At 41.0% G+C, this 16,585-nt stretch overlaps 1 protein-coding gene across 17 annotated transcripts in view; it reads right to left on the bottom strand.

Moving 5' to 3' along the window:
* Positions 1-16,585, bottom strand: part of DCAF8 (DDB1 and CUL4 associated factor 8) — a 38,731-nt gene that overhangs the window by 9,047 nt on the left and 13,099 nt on the right. For all 17 annotated transcript variants that reach the window (XM_074322223.2, XM_074322230.2, XM_019716410.3 and 14 more), the window contains 7 exons: positions 11,996-12,663; positions 10,909-11,049; positions 9,774-9,868; positions 5,668-5,778; positions 1,340-1,412; positions 813-870; positions 203-310 (listed from right to left, as the gene is read on the bottom strand). In XM_074322223.2, the coding sequence (XP_074178324.1) occupies positions 203-310; positions 813-870; positions 1,340-1,412; positions 5,668-5,778; positions 9,774-9,868; positions 10,909-11,049; positions 11,996-12,663 (1,254 nt within the window). The remainder of the gene's footprint in view (positions 1-202; positions 311-812; positions 871-1,339; positions 1,413-5,667; positions 5,779-9,773; positions 9,869-10,908; positions 11,050-11,995; positions 12,664-16,585) is intronic.

The following is a 16,585-nucleotide window of genomic DNA, read 5'->3' as shown; positions in this document are numbered from 1 at the left end:
GGTGAGAGATACCCCTGGGCTCTGTCTTCTCTAGCATTGTAGGCCCATAGCAACTCCAGCCCAACTAGGGATCCTCTCCCACAGCCCTCAGTGGCAGGCAGCCTACTCCTTTAGGTAGTTCCTATTTGCACAACCTGAATGAGACACTATGGTTCTCCAAACCAACAGACTTGAATACATAAACCTAGAAAGACAGTCTCACCTGTGGCGCTATTTCTGTGGCCCTTATATCTCTTAACATACTGGGCCCCATCACTGTGAGAGGAGTTGAAGAGATAGATGTCTTCATCATTGTAACTGGCCAGGAGCTCTGCCAAGAACAAGCACACAGTAGTGAAAACAACGGCTGAAAAAAGCTGGGATTAGGAGCTGGGGGTTGAGGTGGGGCTTCTTGCCAGTAGTGCCCCCTCTAAATACCCAGGTATATAGCACCCATCTTAGTTGGAACAGCAGGCAAGTCAAGTGTCAAGAGTAGACTAGGAACACATTGCCAACCCAGGGATAGCAAAATGCTCAGAAAGATCACACCCATTAATTCAAGAATGAGTCAAAGGCCTAAGAAGCTGCTCAGGCAAGTAGCCTGGACTTCAGGACAGGCTCTACTAAATCTCATCAGCATTCTGCTGGGCATTGGTGCCTGGCATCTCCAAGGGTCATCTGCTGCATCCTCCCACTGTGTGCTCACCATCAGCAGTTGCTCCACTTGGAGCCATAGAACAGTGGTGAGCACTGGAGGGCAAATGCCTCACTGCTCAGCAGCTCCCTCGACAGAAGGGGCATGCCAGCCTAGGAGCTGGGCCCTACTCACGTACCTGTGCCGTCGTGGCTGTACACAAGACAGGTGATGTTTGCTTTGGACTCACTGTTCACCTGCAATAAGGAGCAGATACTGACTGATGCCCCACCCCCACCCCATTTGTTATACCATCTTCAGGAAATAGGTTTTCCTTCAAATTCCCCTGTATCTTCTCCCAGAGATAGAGACAGAGAGACACAGAGACAGAGACAGAAAGAAGTACAACTGATGAAAAATGACCACCTCTGGGGGAAGAGGGCTCTCCGTTGGCTGTCTTCTGTGTGCTAGCCATTTTACATATGCATTATTTCATTAGGCCTTACCATCATTGTACAAGACAGTTATCTCTATTTTGTCAAGAGGTGGCCAACAGTGGTGAGGGGACTGCCAAAAATCACAAAGCTGATAAGTGGTAGAGCCAAGATTCAAATCCAGGTGTCTGACTCAAAAGTCCAAGCTCTTCCCACCATACCAATAAGTTTGGGGGCAGCCTTGGGGTCAAGCCACGGAAGTCTGGAGCCACTGGCCCTTCATGAATCTTACCAGGTGATGAGGACAGAATTTCTTGAGTACTCCATTGTTCTCATTCTCATCAATTTTCCTCTGGTCATAAATTCTGTGGTCAAAGCAATGAAAATGTCAAAATTTAAAAACTGATCCCCTGTAGAGATGTAATTCGATATAGTGGCAGGAACAGCAGTCAGCTTGATGTCAGGACACATTAAAGGACATTCCTCAACTAAGCTTGAAGGTCCTCCTCTCCTGACCCCTTTCCAAACCTTAACTCTTTTATCCAGGTATTTCCCATTTCAAGGGGTAATCCTCAGCTATATCAGTTTGAGGTGGCTTAGCTCTGCTCTCAGCTTTTCTGTACTTAGTTTACTTTCACAGAAATAAATTATAGGGCTTTCTGTGTGCATGCTACCTTCCCAACTAGGTTTATACGCATGAGCAGAGACCATGCTTTATGTAAGTCAGTAGATCTTTAATCCCTTCTTGAAACATGATTTGGCCAGTTCTCCCTCTCCTACCGCACAACCACCATTATAAACCACCTGTATTTCCTCAAGACTCCCTCTCTTTCCTTGATTCCCATTAAGCATCAAACTACCTTCACCGTCCCTTTTTCCAGTCCAAACTTTAATCATTCATTCAAATTTTATTACCCCTATTATATGCCAAGTATTACCTAGGTGCTGGAAATACAGAGAGGGACAACACAGACCCAATCCCTGTTCTCACCCGTCAGTCTTCTCAAACCTCAGCGTCACATCTCTCCACAGCTGCTCTTAATCTCATCTCTCCAAGGACCTCGTTTGATTAGTCCATTCTCAACCTCTTCCTCATCACTGTCTGCCCATTTTCTAAATATCTTCCTTCTACTAACTGTCCTTTCCTATTATTGCTTTTTCTGTCCTTCCCCTTGCAGTCAATTTCGAAGAGTAATCTACATTCAATATTTTCACTTCCTCGTCACTTCCCAATCCATTCCCATCTACTTTTGGCCCTCAACTCACCACTGCAACTTCTCTGGCTAAAGTCATCAGTAAGCTAGCTGCCAATGCCAACAAAATACTTTTCAGGCCTTTCTCTCTTGTCCTGAGATTGTTCATTACTCCTTCCCTGAAACACTTCTTTCCTTGACGTCCAACCACTCCCTAATGTTGTTCATGGGGTTGTCTTTCTGTGTCCATCACTTAAATGCTGACATTCCTAGAGGTTTGGCCTTAAGCTCTCCTCTGACTCTTAAGGAAATTTTAACCTAGTATCTAAGTAGTATGTGAACATCCAAAAACTGTGTTTATGTGTATTTTCCAGGGAGAGTGGATCATAGTTCTCCCTATGTTCTCAAAGAGGCCAGAGACTCAAAACAGAGGTGGTGGAGAGAATTCTAATCAGTACTTTCCTTTGGTGATCAAATTTCATTACCAATTCTTTAACTACCGTGTTTCCCCGAAAATAAGACCTAGCCGGACAATCAGTTCTAATGCATCTTTTGGAGCAAAAATTAATATAAGACCCGGTATTTTATTTATTATATTTTATATCATATCATATATTATATTACATAAAACCGGGTCTTACATTAAATTTTGCTCCAAAAGATGCATTCGAGCTGATTGTCCGGCTAGGTCTTATTTTCGGGGAAACACGGTACCAACTAATGCAGACATGTTTCATAAATCTGTGTCTCCAGCCCACACTTAATCTGAACTCCAGATTTACGAAGTCTGACAATTAAGTTCGTCAACTTGTTCCAACGATGTTGCTAACATTTATTTGATATCAGACGGATTATTCGTTATGAATTTGTCCCAACTGGACAGTGAACCAAGTTTACTATTTGGAAGTGCTGAAAAGGCTGTGTGAAAAAGATGAAAATGACCTGAACTTTTTGCCAACAATTCATGGCTCTTGCATCAACGATGCACGAGCTCCCACGGCACTGTCTGTGAGGGAGTTTTTAGCCAGTAAACAAATAACTGTATTGGAACACCCTCCCTACTCACCTGATCTAGCCCCCAATGACTTCTTTTTTTACCTGAAGATAAAGGAAATATTGAAAGGAAGACACTTTGATGACATTCAGGACATCAAGTAATATGACGACAGCTCTATGGCCATTCCAGAAAAAGAGTTCCAAAATTGCTTTGAAGGATGGACTAGGTGCTGGCATCGGTGCACAGCTTCCCAAGGGGAGTGCTTCAAAGGTGACCATAGTGATTCTCAGCAATGAGGTGTGTAGCACTTTTTCTAGGATGAGTTCGCGAACTTAATTGTCCAACCTCATATCTACATGCCAATTGCATGTTGTAATGGAATGCCCAAAACTAAACTCATTCTAAACTTACCTCTTACCCTGAATCTGTTAATGGCACTATCCTAAATTTAGGTGGCCAAACCAGAAACCAGGTCCTTTCCCTCCTACACAGCTAATTTCTTTCCTGTCAATTCGACTCTCGGGGGCATTTCTTGACTGTATCTGTTTTTTCTACACTTAGTCAATTTTTGCCTAGATTATATGTATTATCCTTCTATACTGATTTCCTTGTTCATACTGTCACCAGAATTATGTCTAAAATGCAAAATTTTATGTAAATTTCCTGCTTAAAGCTCTTTAGTGATTTTGTACTTTCTACTAAACAAAGTCTAAACTCCTTAGTATGGTTGCTTACCACTTCTCAAAGATCCCATACGTTACACAAAAATAAAACAAAAACAACAAATGAAAACAATGCTTCCTTGAACATACCATGTCATATCTTGCTATCTTACCGCCACACATATTGGTCCCTCTATCTGAAATACTAACTTCACATTTGTCTTTAATACTTCCTCTGTGAGGAAGAACAGCATAATGAAATGGTTTCTACCATATTTAAGGAGTCTGATCTGAGTTCAAATACTAACTTTGCAACTTACTAGATAAGTAATACTGGGTATGTTAATATTTGTAATTTTTATATATGTTTCTCCAAAATGCTCCAAAATGCAGAGACTATGTCTAGCCAAGTGTGTACCTAGCACACAGTAGATGCTCAGTAAATGCTAGATAAACACATGAATCAATATATGTATGTACTCTCCACAATGCCTTGCTTAACATCCTGCATAAAGAGAATATCCAGGAAATGTTTGCTAAATGAACCAGGAAAAGAGAAATAGGAGACTACTATACTACCAATTATTACTCTTTAACAAATACATATCAGCTGATAATCAGACTTTTTTCCCTCTAAATTAGGTCTAAATCATAGCTCTCAATGTCTCCAAGCCATAAACTTCAGCATGTCGCAAATCAGTTAAAAAAATTTAAATATTAACTATTTTGGTATATGGACTATTCCGTGTTCCTCTGTGTTTGTCATTCTTCTTTATGGGGAAACATTACCTTCCTTCTCATTTCTTATGAATAAATTTCAGAATATAGTTATACAAATGTGCTCTCATTTAAAAAGGAAAATAATGCTTTTCACCCACCAAGAAAGCAAAAAAATCATTCATTTCCCTAGTGATCCTCTTCCTCCTCCCTTTCAAACTGATCCCTCAGCAACAGAAGAAAATATAGTTAAAATAGGCCAAATGAACAGTTGTGACTAAAGGCCAGAAGGAAATTAACTGGTACACATGGGGATTGAATCCATGAATTCTGTTTTCCTTAGGATATGCCTCAACAGCCGGTGCTATAACAGATATTCACAGTAATAAAAATACCACTACAGATAAAGAATAGTGGTTCAAAACAGTGGGAGTCAAAAATGCTGAGTTCACACTGAGTGCTCCCAAGTCAAATCATTTCTCTATCTGAAACCAGCATTCAAAATTTCTAGTGCATGTTAATTTATATATGAAATGGTGGAAGATATTACAGCACTTGCTAGGAAACCTTAGCTACATGGGGACCTTGGTCAATTCACCAAACTTCTTTAAAATTTGATAATCTCTATAAATTGTTAAGCCATCCCTCAAAGATTGTTACATTAGGGAGAATAACTCACAGAGTTAAACCAGGGGTGTCCAAACTGTGGCCCGCGGGCCAACTGCAGCCTGCAATCCATTTTTAATTGGCCTGCAGCAAATTCCAAAAATATATTTAGTTTACTTATATAAACCAGGTGAGGCAATATGTACTTCACCTCGAGTGAGTGGCCCGGCTGTTTGTGTATTTTACCGCAGATGGCCCTTGGTGAAAAACGTTGAAAAAAGTTTGGACACCCCTGAGTTAAACTCTTTTGGAAGAGGGTGAAAAACGCAAAGACAGCGGTTAATGAATTCCTAGACAATTCATACCTTTCCATAAGGGACACCTGGTAGTACACAACGCATGAGAGTCTCAAAGTCTCAAAGACACAAAAGAGCCACAGACTCACCTTACAAACTGATCTCGTCCACCCACTGCAAATTGGTGGGTATTGGCAGGATTTACATAGATTGTATACAGCCCCACTTTCTTCTCCTTCTCTTTTGTCACTACCAGTTTCCTTGAAGAGTAGAAAAGCATAAAAGTTATATTCTCCAAAAGATCCAGATGGTCTTGACAAGTGAGAGCAGAGAGAGTAATGCAGACACAGCTAATAAGAAACAAAACAGGTTCTCATTTGGAAAGAAAGAAAAAAGTGGTTAATGTTTGTTTTGAACATAGAAGATAAAAGCCGCCTCCACATATATTTACTAAATGCTACTTTGGGGATGGAAAAAAATATGTGGTTAAGTAATTTTCCGGTGTTCCTCAAGAAGTATAAGTTAAAGGTATACGAAAGTGTTGCTCCTCAACTAGTCTCAGTTTAGCTGGAGTCCTACATGATAACCAATCATTAAACAGACAATACTACCCACACCTTCCCATCCTTCAGTTATGAATATATTCTCCCAATCATCTGGGAGCAGGGAATGAGGGGAGAATGAATCACAGACTACACAGAAAAATACCTTAACATCAGAGTCTCTCTCTTTGAATCCAGAAAAGTGTCACCTAAAACACAGTGTTAGAAATGCACACAGAGAAATGACAAGCCAGTTTTCTAGCACAGGGGCAATCCAAAGGGAAATAGCATTCTTCCCTTACCTGAAGCAAATGAGGAGAGGACATTCTTAAAAAGACAGCTGTTCAAAAGGCTGGTAAACAATTTCTAAATTATTCTTCAGGTTGTACCACCAACAAAAATTGACCCTTAGGAGAGCATGGGGCCCTGAGGAAATACTATGAAATTTCAGAGGTTTAGCCGGAAGATTCTGGTTTTCAGCTATAATTTGTCCCAGCTTAACACGTTGCATACGGCGGGGTTTAAATCCCTCCTGAAGATTCTCGTGATCCGTACGCAATGTGTTAAGGGTAGCACTATGAATAATCTTCCCAGATTTAAGTGTCCAACCAGTCAAATATGACATCATAAAGATTAATTTACAGAAAATAAAGGACAGGAAAGAAAGGAACTGAGCTTTAGTTTTGGCTTTTAATCTTTCTGTTGCTATGGAAACTGAAAGAAATATAACCATGACAACAAGTTTCTTGTAAAGAAATTATTTTAGCATCCTCTCTGGTCAGTCACTCCATTTTAGGAACTGCTCTAGGTAAAGTGGAAAGATTTTATTTGATTTTAAAATCTCTGCAGCCTTCCATTAAAAGAATCGTGTATAGAGGTTATTAAAAATGCCATGAGGGGGATGACCGGATGGCTCAGTTGGTTAGAGCACCAGCTCTCAACAAGGTTGCTGGTTCAATGCCCGCATGGGATGGTGGGCTGCGCCCCCTGCAGCTAAAGATTGAGAATGGCGATTGGACTGGGAGCTGAGCTGCACCCTCCACAACTAGACTGAAGGACAACAATGGGCCCTGGAGACACTGTATTGGGGACACTGTTCCCCAATATTATTTTTTAAAAAAAGTTATTAGGGAAAACACACACACTCAAAAATGCTAGGCAGACAACATCAAAATGGAGAAGGGGCAGCTCTAATTGCGTTTTAGACAGGGAAAAGTAATAGGAGCAGCAGCTGCTTCTTTTCACAAGACCATCTTATTTCCTCAGCAATTTGGATTTTCAGGAGATAGTCAGACAAATATAAAGGTTACTACGTGGAAGCTAAATGAAAAAACTGTAGGGACTGATTATGAAGTACTGGCTCCACTGTCATGAAATCCTGACAAACAGCTCAATCTTTCCATACCTCAATTTATTCACCTAAAACAAACAATCTCTCTCCCACCGAATAACTGCACAGAGTATCCTGAGCTCTCTGAGGAACATGCAGAGAGGTGCTACGAAAATGATTAATCATGGCAGAGGGAGGCAGCACACGAAACCATATGAAACAAATCTACCAAATTTTGCCTTAAAATTTGCAGTTTTTTAATGAGCAGGTATAGTCCAGCAAAAATGGAAACATAATGACAGATCGAATGATTCCTTTGAAGAATATCTCAAACTGGCTTCCACTGGATAAAGGAATATCCACCCACAGCTCCAAATCCAACTCTTTTCCTAAGATGTTAGCCAATTTCACCAGTTTCCAGAGACTCAGCTATCATATATATACAAAATAATAATTCCCCTATGTCAACTTCACACAAAAATGCCTCTGATATAAGTGGATGTTTAAGCATCAACTTAACACAGACAGATAGCTTTGATTTTCTGGCCATGACCTTCACATTCAGCCCTCCACCTCATTCCAGTCTTCTACTTCTTTAACCCCTAAAACAATTTTTTTTTTTGAAGGCTCACTGTCTCTTACTTCCTAAATCGAGAATGTGGGTCTCATCCTACTGTAAGTTTCTCCTATGTTCTCCCTTTTAGTTTCTATTCCATCTATCATCTGGTTCCACTGGTCATCTCTCAGACAGATTTTTCTGCCTACATCATTTCATTACAAATTCAATAATCTGCCTAAGTTATCTGCTCTGTGCATTACTGGAACCAGATTCCCAATTCCCTGTGGCCTAAGTTTTCCTGTGACCCTGATCCACAGAATAAGATCTCATTCTGCTTTGCAACTCTCTCCAAGAGTAGATCAAACAAACTCATGTCATTTTTTGCATCTTTGCCCTTCCTCTCTGCTCTTGAAAATTTGCTAATAATGTTCCCTTGTCACCACAGAACCACAGAACTTTAGAACTGAAAATAATAAACATCATTCAGTTAGAGAGCAAACGATTTTCTCAAAGCTAATGCAGGCTAGTACTAGAAGGCAGACCCCTGTCACCCAGGCCTGTTCCCTTTCTGGTATGAACTCAGTATTGCCCAACCTTCATCCTCCTGAAGGTTTATATAAGTAACCAGAACATCCTTTCTGCAAGCCTAAAATATTTTCATCATAAGCAGTCTTTTAAATTCTTCCCCTCTAGAAAACTTTTTCCATACTTGTGTCTAATAAAAATCAGCCTTGAGATTATGTTCCCTAAATTAAATTAACTTATATTTTACTTGTATGCTATGCAAATCAATGACATCCCTTATTTAACACTGGTATTGATACACAAGATTTGTTATAATTTTTAAGACTAACAAGACAGTAAGTACTCTAGATAATCCATCAACAAGGCAGTGGTTAAATAAACTAGTATGCCAATGCTGTACTGTATATGTCATGGTTAAAAATGAGGAAGGCATTTATAGTCTGATGGAGAAAGATCTCTAAAATATATTGTAACATGAAAAATGCAACACCTATGTTCATATACATATTTATATACATACATATTTCTATATATACACTTATATATACAATAATTATCCCATTTATGAGGAAAAGTGTATATGTGTATATTAAGACACATAAAAATGTACAAAAAGGATTGGAAAGGTATTCAAAATTTTTAACAATGATTATCAATAGCCAGAAAAGTGGGACAGGGGAGGTGTACATGAGGGAGAATTTACATTTTGTCCATATACTTTATTTGAATCTCTTATGTGAGGTGCACGGACACGGACACACACACACACACACACACACACACACCCAGGACTGCCTGGTTCCAAACAAAATGCTATGATATCACACAGCTGAAGAGGGATAGAATTATCCATGAGTCTCAAATTCATGTAAAAATGAGCTGTGATATGATAGAGTTGTACTATAGCTACCAATATTTTTGTTCAAATTTTATAATTTAATTGTTTACCTCTTTCTATACGTAATTGAAGTATAAATTACATAGAACCATATCTCTAAACTGCTTTGTAGAGTAATATGCTTCTTGTGGGTAAGTTAAGTATTATAATAGCACCCAAGTGAATGAAGAGTTATTAACTGAACCTTGTTTTAGAAATAAAGGTAGGCTGAATAGTATTCACTGCTGACAGACAAGTAACATCAAAGAAGTAAGGAATTCCCCTAAACCCAAATCTGCTTCTTATCATAGGCACAAAGGGACCATTCTGAAGGACCAGCGAGTTGAGCATTACCTAGGCCGTGTGGAATACTCTCAGAGCTAACAGATTCAGTTCTGTAGAATTACTACTGCTCTACTTACGAAGCCGGCCGGTCTTGTCTGAGGTCAATGGTGAAGACGACTGCATCTTCACCTGCAGACAGGAATGTACAGGGCGAGTCTGGCTCGAGGGCCAACTGAAAGAGAAAAAAAGGATGAGTAGTTCTAAAGATTAGAATTCGAGGTCATCTGCTTCATTCCTTTATCTTTAGGAAGGGCTGCATTTAAGATGTCTCAGCAAGATAAATGTCTGCCTTTTAACATTGCAAAATCCCAGGAAAGGAGATAATAAACCTATTCTTTCTTGTTCTGTGTGAATTATTTACAGCTTGCTTAGTCTATACAAGTCAAAAGAACAGGTGATTTGCTATTTTAGCTAAGTCCCCATGGGATTTGAACAGTGCTACCAAAGGAAAGTATCAACCATTCGGGTTCTCTCTCAAATAACATTAATTCCACATGTTCAGGTTGGGAGAGAAATGGTGCCCAAGTTTCATTCCTTACATCTTAATTGTAAAAATTAGTTATCTAGTGGGTTGGAGGTATGCTTAAGATTCAAAGAAATAGGTAACTTTCATGTTGCCTGAGCCATCTAGAAAAGTATACCCCAGATCCACCTACATATTTGCTTAGGCTTTGTAAGATGAGAGGACCATTTTCTTTTCATAGCACGGAAGAACATGGTACCTACTCTGAGACTAGGCAGCTCTTAGTTCCTCACTGGCTGCCACCATGACTATGTGGCCTATATTCCCAGGTCCAAATAAAGCTTCCAGAAACAGTGCTGTTTGTACACTAAGAGTTGTGAGCAGAAAAACTGGAGCTCTTACATAGGAGAAGCCAACCACTAGCACCTTGGAGCTGTTAATAAGATGTTCTAAATATGATCAGAACAAAGTTTAAAGATTTGGAAGTCACAGGAGACCTCAAGGGTCTCCAACTAACCACGGCTCAGCTTAGGGATTAGGTATAATCAACTAAATACTGCATGTGCAAGATCTACAGATTTCTCAGAAAGTTGCCTTCCAAGAAGTTTAGGGTGGTAGCTCCTTTTTCTCCCTTATCTACGAACCTTAGGGCTGAAAGGTAGGGCAGGTGACCATAACAAAGGGGACACAATGTGCAGAGATACAAGAGGGCCTTAGCTGAGATCCACAGGGGAGCTGGGCTTACTTACCTTGTGGGATGCTCCCTTATGCTGGGCCACACGCTTTGTATTCTTGCAGCACTGTGTAGCAGACAACTCTGCTACCCGCACCTGCCCATCACGGGCACACATGGCCAGAGTGGAATCACCACTGTTAGGAAGGAACTTGGCCTAGGTGTTAAGAATGAAAAAAGGGGCACACAAAATATCAAGTAGGTGAATTTGAGAGGAAAACATGTGACAACCACTCCAACTCACCCCCTTTTGTTGCACAACAGCTGGAAACTTAGCTCCTACTCTTACATAGTTGGCCAAAGTCCAGTTTCTTCCAAGATTTAACGGAGGAGAGAAAAAAACCTTTCTGATATAAGAGAGCATTACAGTGGACTCTAGAAGGCTGAACTGGTACAGGATAAGTGCTCAAGTGAACTAGGGGAGAAAAGAGGAAAAAGGAGGAAATTCTATCTTGATTCTGGAGGCAAACACAAATTTGCTACAAAGAAAAAGGAAACTAGAGGGGATGTTTGGGGAGGAAAAACAACATGCTTAGGGATAAATGGCTAGAACCAATATGATGTATTGGGCTGATGAGTAAAATCTCTAGAGAATAATGATATTAACTAATATTTACCAATTCTTATTAAATACCAAGCACAGTTCTAACTGCTAAGTTTCTATTGTTATTTAATCTTCACACTGTTATTAGCCCCATAAAACAGATAAATAAACTGAAGAAAGAGGTTAAATAACTTGCCCTAAATCACACAGTTAGTAAGGAGTACGGCCAGGACTTGAACCCAAGCAATCTGGCTCAACTGCCTCTACTTTTATACAACTATGTGATTTCTACCAGGGCACATGTAGCACCTTCCTGATGATTTCCAAGCACTCCACCTATAATGATACTTCCACAAGTTTTTAGCTCAAGGAAACAAAAGCTTGCCATGGGTCTTTCAGTCTATTTAACCCCTCTGTGGCATTATGGGAGCCAATGGAGGATTGAGTTCTGATGTCTAATTCCTACAAATTCACTATCAGCTCCCACTCCAGCCAACAGCTCAGATTTGTCTGACTCATACCTGATTTTCTCAATTGCTATTCTGCTCTCTTGCCTCACCTGGAAGACATTGCTTTTGTGGCCACTCTCAAAGTCCAGAACCGGCTGCCGCCGCACCCAGTCCCAAACCACCACTTTCAGGTCATCGCTGCCACTGGCCAGCCAAGTTCCACGCTGGTTAAAGTGCAGGGTATTGACACAACCAGTATGGCCCTCAAGCCCATGCTGCAGGCGGAAACGCTGCACAAAGACTCTTGCCCCACAAGCCTCGTATACAAAGCGGGCACTTGAACCCAGCTCCCGCTCCCGAAGGGCAGGAAGGGCTTGCCAGCGAGGTCGGGGAAGGGCTGATGTCTCTGAGGACACCCAGTCCTCCAGGGCCCGCTCATCATCTGATGAGTCCTGGTCACGATTGGCCCGCTTGCGCTGTACACAATGCCGAGGGTGCTCTTCCTCCTCCTCTTCTTCCTCCTCTTCCTCTGAACGATCATGGACTTGGTTTTCATCATTGATAGAGTAATGACCAGTGTCCTCCATACTGTCAGAGTCCTTGTCTTCACCTGAGCTCTCTGTATCTGTGCCTCGACTTTCCGTGCTGGTGCGGTTGGGGCCACCATCATCCCCCGTCAAGCTCAAGCTCAGGTCTGAGGCCTCCACTTCAATGCCTGAGGATGTTTCCCTCCCCTCCTCAGCTCCAGACATCTCCTCTGGACTGCTAGACAGGCTTCCTGCATGTAAGTAGGAAATATGTAGGTAAGGGGAAAAAGGAAGGAAGTAGCATAGCAATCAGAAGCATTTCCCCTCCTTAATCTAAGCAATCATCACATCAAAAGACCTGAAACCGGGCCAGCCGGTGGCTCAGGCGGTTAGAGCTCCATGCTCCTAACTCCGAAGGCTGCCGGTTCGATTCCCACATGGGCCAGTGGGCTCTCAACCACTGCTCTTGCTCAACCACTGCAGTGGGCTCTTACTGCCCCCTGCAACTAAGACTGAACACGGCACCTTGAGCTGAGCTGCCTCCCGATGGCTCAGTTGTTGGTTGGAGCGCGTGGGCTCTCAACCACAAGGTCGCCAGTTCAATTCCTCGACTCCCGCAAGGGATGGTGGGCAGCGCCCCCTGCAACTAAAATTGAACACAGCACCTTGAGCTGAGCTGCCGCTGAGCTTCTAGATGGCTCAGTTGGTTGGAGCGTGTCCTCTCAACCACAAGGTTGCCGATTCGACTCATGCAAAGGATGGTGGGCTGTGCCCCCTGCAACTAGCAACGGCAACTGGACCTGGAGCTGAGCTACGCCCTCCACAACTAAGACTGAAAGGACAACAACTTGACTTGGAAAAAAGAAGTCCTGGAAGTAGACACTGTTCCCCAATAAAGTCCTGTTCCCCTTCCCCAATAAAATCTTTAAAAGAAAAAAAGACCCGAAACCAACTCTGGTCAAAGTGTTTTCATTACAAGTGCTTATAAACAGTATAAACCATCTGAGGGGGAGTCTTGTAAAGGACAAGAAATGAAAAAAATCAATATCCAAGCCACACACAAATAAAGGTACTTCAACAGAAGTGAAGAAATGCAGAACCTAAGATTATAAAAAATTCTCAAGAGGTAAAGCATTGGCAAATTGTATGAAACTGTGCTTGATACAACCGCTGGACGGGCATCCATTAGTTACAGCAAATAATTAAACTAAATATAAGAAAAAGAATAGCCATTCCCACAAGAGTTGGCATAGCTATCTTCTTAGAGAAAGACGGAAAATAATTGATTAATATCACTCTGACATTGGATGTGGAGTCAGACTTTTTCCTACTTAAGAACCACTACCTCCCACCTCCTAACTCCTAAAGTTTCTTCCCCCAATGTCCTACAAGTCCACTAAGAATCCAGAAGGAAGCAGAAGGGACAAGTGGGAATTGTGATCATTTGAGTGGGTTCTTGTTCCCTTTTTGCTAATAAATGTATTCTGACTTACCTCCATTAATTAAATAATTTTAATACTATTTTTAGTTATACAAACTGTTTATTGAGACAAAGTTGTATTAGGAAGCATAAAAAGTTCTATCAGGAACAAAGTTCTATCAGGAAGCAAAGTTCTCTCAGAAAGCAGACAAACTTCTATCAGGAAACACAGGTAAAATGATAAAAAGAGGGGTAACTACAAGTGCCTGAGAGGAAAAGTTCACCATCTTCTACGTCTGCCATGTTACTGGTCATGCCGAGTGCTCTGATCCCCGACAATTAGACACTGCATTCTCCTATGGAACAACAGCCAAATCACACTCTAATAAGCACATGGCGGAGTTCTAGAGCCACAACCTTCAAGGTGTGAAGAAGGGAAGAGGGAATGAGGATATTAAACAGTGATCATGGCCTTCTTTCCTTAGATGACTACAAATTTTATCTTGCCAGAAGTAAAGGCTGTTAGGAAAGGCAGACCAGATATGGGTGACTCTGGTATGAGCTATTCGACTCCAAAACCACACTGATGTTTAAGGATTCAAAGAACTAAAGCACCTTACTGCTTAGTCATCCCAATTAGGGCAGTAATTTCTGAAAATCTTTGCAGTAATGGAACCATTTTCCAATGAACTCTTAGGCAAAACCCAATACAGAAAATAGATAATACAAATGCTTTGGTTCACGCAGTAACAGAAGGTTGGGAGACACATGAACAGCTCTTTTCAAAAAGCACCTCAATTAAGAATACAGTGTGAAAACAACTGGACAAGGAATGGGAAGAGAAAGGGTAAGTGTAGCAATCGCTTCCAGTACAGCAATTTCTGTGAAATAAAACCATTACAGTGTGTCCTCATCCACCTTATTCATCGGATCTGGAACCATGTGACTTCTGGCTCTTCCCCAAAGTCAAAATTATTCAGGACATCAAGGCAGCTGTGACAGCACAACTAAAGACACTCACGAAAGAAGACTTCCAGAATTGCTTCAGAAAGTGGCAAGAACGATGGGATAAGTGTGTTTGAAACAAGGGGGAATATTTTGAGGGGGATTAATGGCAATGTGTCTTTTACTGTAATAAATTTTTTAAAATTTATTAAACAGTCATCATATTGTTTGATCACACGTCGTACATCTGCTAAGACTGCTGTATAGGCTGAGGAAGATTAATAGTGTGGTTTTTGAAATGCAATAGGGTTTAAACTTGGCAGTGGTAAGAAGGGATAAAACATCATACCTATCACTTCTGTGGAAAAGGAAAAATGAAACGTCAAAACTCCTAGCATTTATTGTTAAAATTATGATTAACAAACTAAGATGACTTTGGGGGCCCTACCACATTACCATGAAGCCCAGAACATATGAGTATCACAAGTTCAGCAAGAGGACCCCAGCAGTCAATGAACAAAGATCTAGCTCAGGGGTTGGCAACTTTTTTGTCAAGAGCCAGATATTAGGTTGGTACAAACATAACTGCAGTTTTTGCACTGTTGGAATTTGCTGTTTGATATTGGAATACATTCTTAAATAAATGTGGTTATGTTATACATCATTTTAATGCGCATTTCTTGCTTTATTTTTTTTGTTGTTAATGACTTACTACTTGCTGTTTATTTTAGACTATGGAAATGATGTTAGACAAAAAAAACAAATTCAAGCAATTTTATTATTCGAGTTCAAAATGGGTCATAAAGCAGCAAAGACAAGTTACAACACCAAGTTCCTGGGCCAACAATGCCCAGGGACTGCTAACGAACGTACAGTGCAGTGGTCGTTCAAGAAGTTTTTGCAAAGGTGACAAGAGCCTTGAAGATGAGGAGAGTAGTGGCTGGCCATCGGAAGTTGACAACAACAAATGAGAGCAATCACTGAAGTTGATCCTCTTACAACTACACATAAAGTTGCTGAAGAACTCAATGTCTACCATTCTACGGTTGTTTGGCATTTGAAGCAAATTGGAAAGGTGAAAAAGGTTGGTAAGTGGGTGCCTCATGAGCTGACCACAAATCAAAAAAATCGTCGTTTTGAAGTGTCAGCTTCTCTTACTCTATGCAACAACAACGAACCATTTCTCAATCGGATTGTGATGTGCGACTAAAAGTGGATTTCATATGACAACCAGTTCAGTGGTTGGACGGAGAAGAAGGTCCAAAGCACTTCTCAAAGCCAAACTTGCACCAAAAAAACATCATGGTCACTGTTTGGTGGTCTGTTGCCGGTCTGATCCGTTACAACTTTCTGAATCCCGGTGAAACCATTACATCTGGAAAGTATGCTCACCAAATCAATGAGATGCACCGAAAACTGCAACGCCTCAGCCGGTATTGGTCAACAGAAAGAGCCCAATTCTTCTCCACGACAATACCCGGCTGCATGTAGCACAACCAACGCTTCAAAAGTTAAACGAATTGGACTACGAAGTTTTGCCTCACCCACCATATTCACCTGCCTTCTCGCCAACCAACTACTACTTCTTCAAGCATCTCAACAATTTTTGCAGGGAAAACGCTTCTACAACAGCATGATGCAGAAAACGCTTTCAGTGAATCCCAAAGCATGGATTGTTATGCTGCTACAGGAACAAGCAAACTTATTTCTTCTTGGCAAAAATGTGTTGACTGTAGTGGTTCCTATTTTGATTAATAAAGATGTGTTTGAGCCTAGTTATAATGATTTAAAATTCATGGTCCGAAACT

This window comes from Rhinolophus sinicus, chromosome 11, assembly GCF_057876585.1.
Source record: "Rhinolophus sinicus isolate RSI-liver-muscle chromosome 11, RSI-T2T, whole genome shotgun sequence".
In the NCBI taxonomy this organism is placed as follows: Eukaryota; Metazoa; Chordata; class Mammalia; order Chiroptera; family Rhinolophidae; genus Rhinolophus; species Rhinolophus sinicus.
Note: the sequence above shows the minus strand (reverse complement) of the source record. Positions and strands in the feature narration are given on the sequence as shown.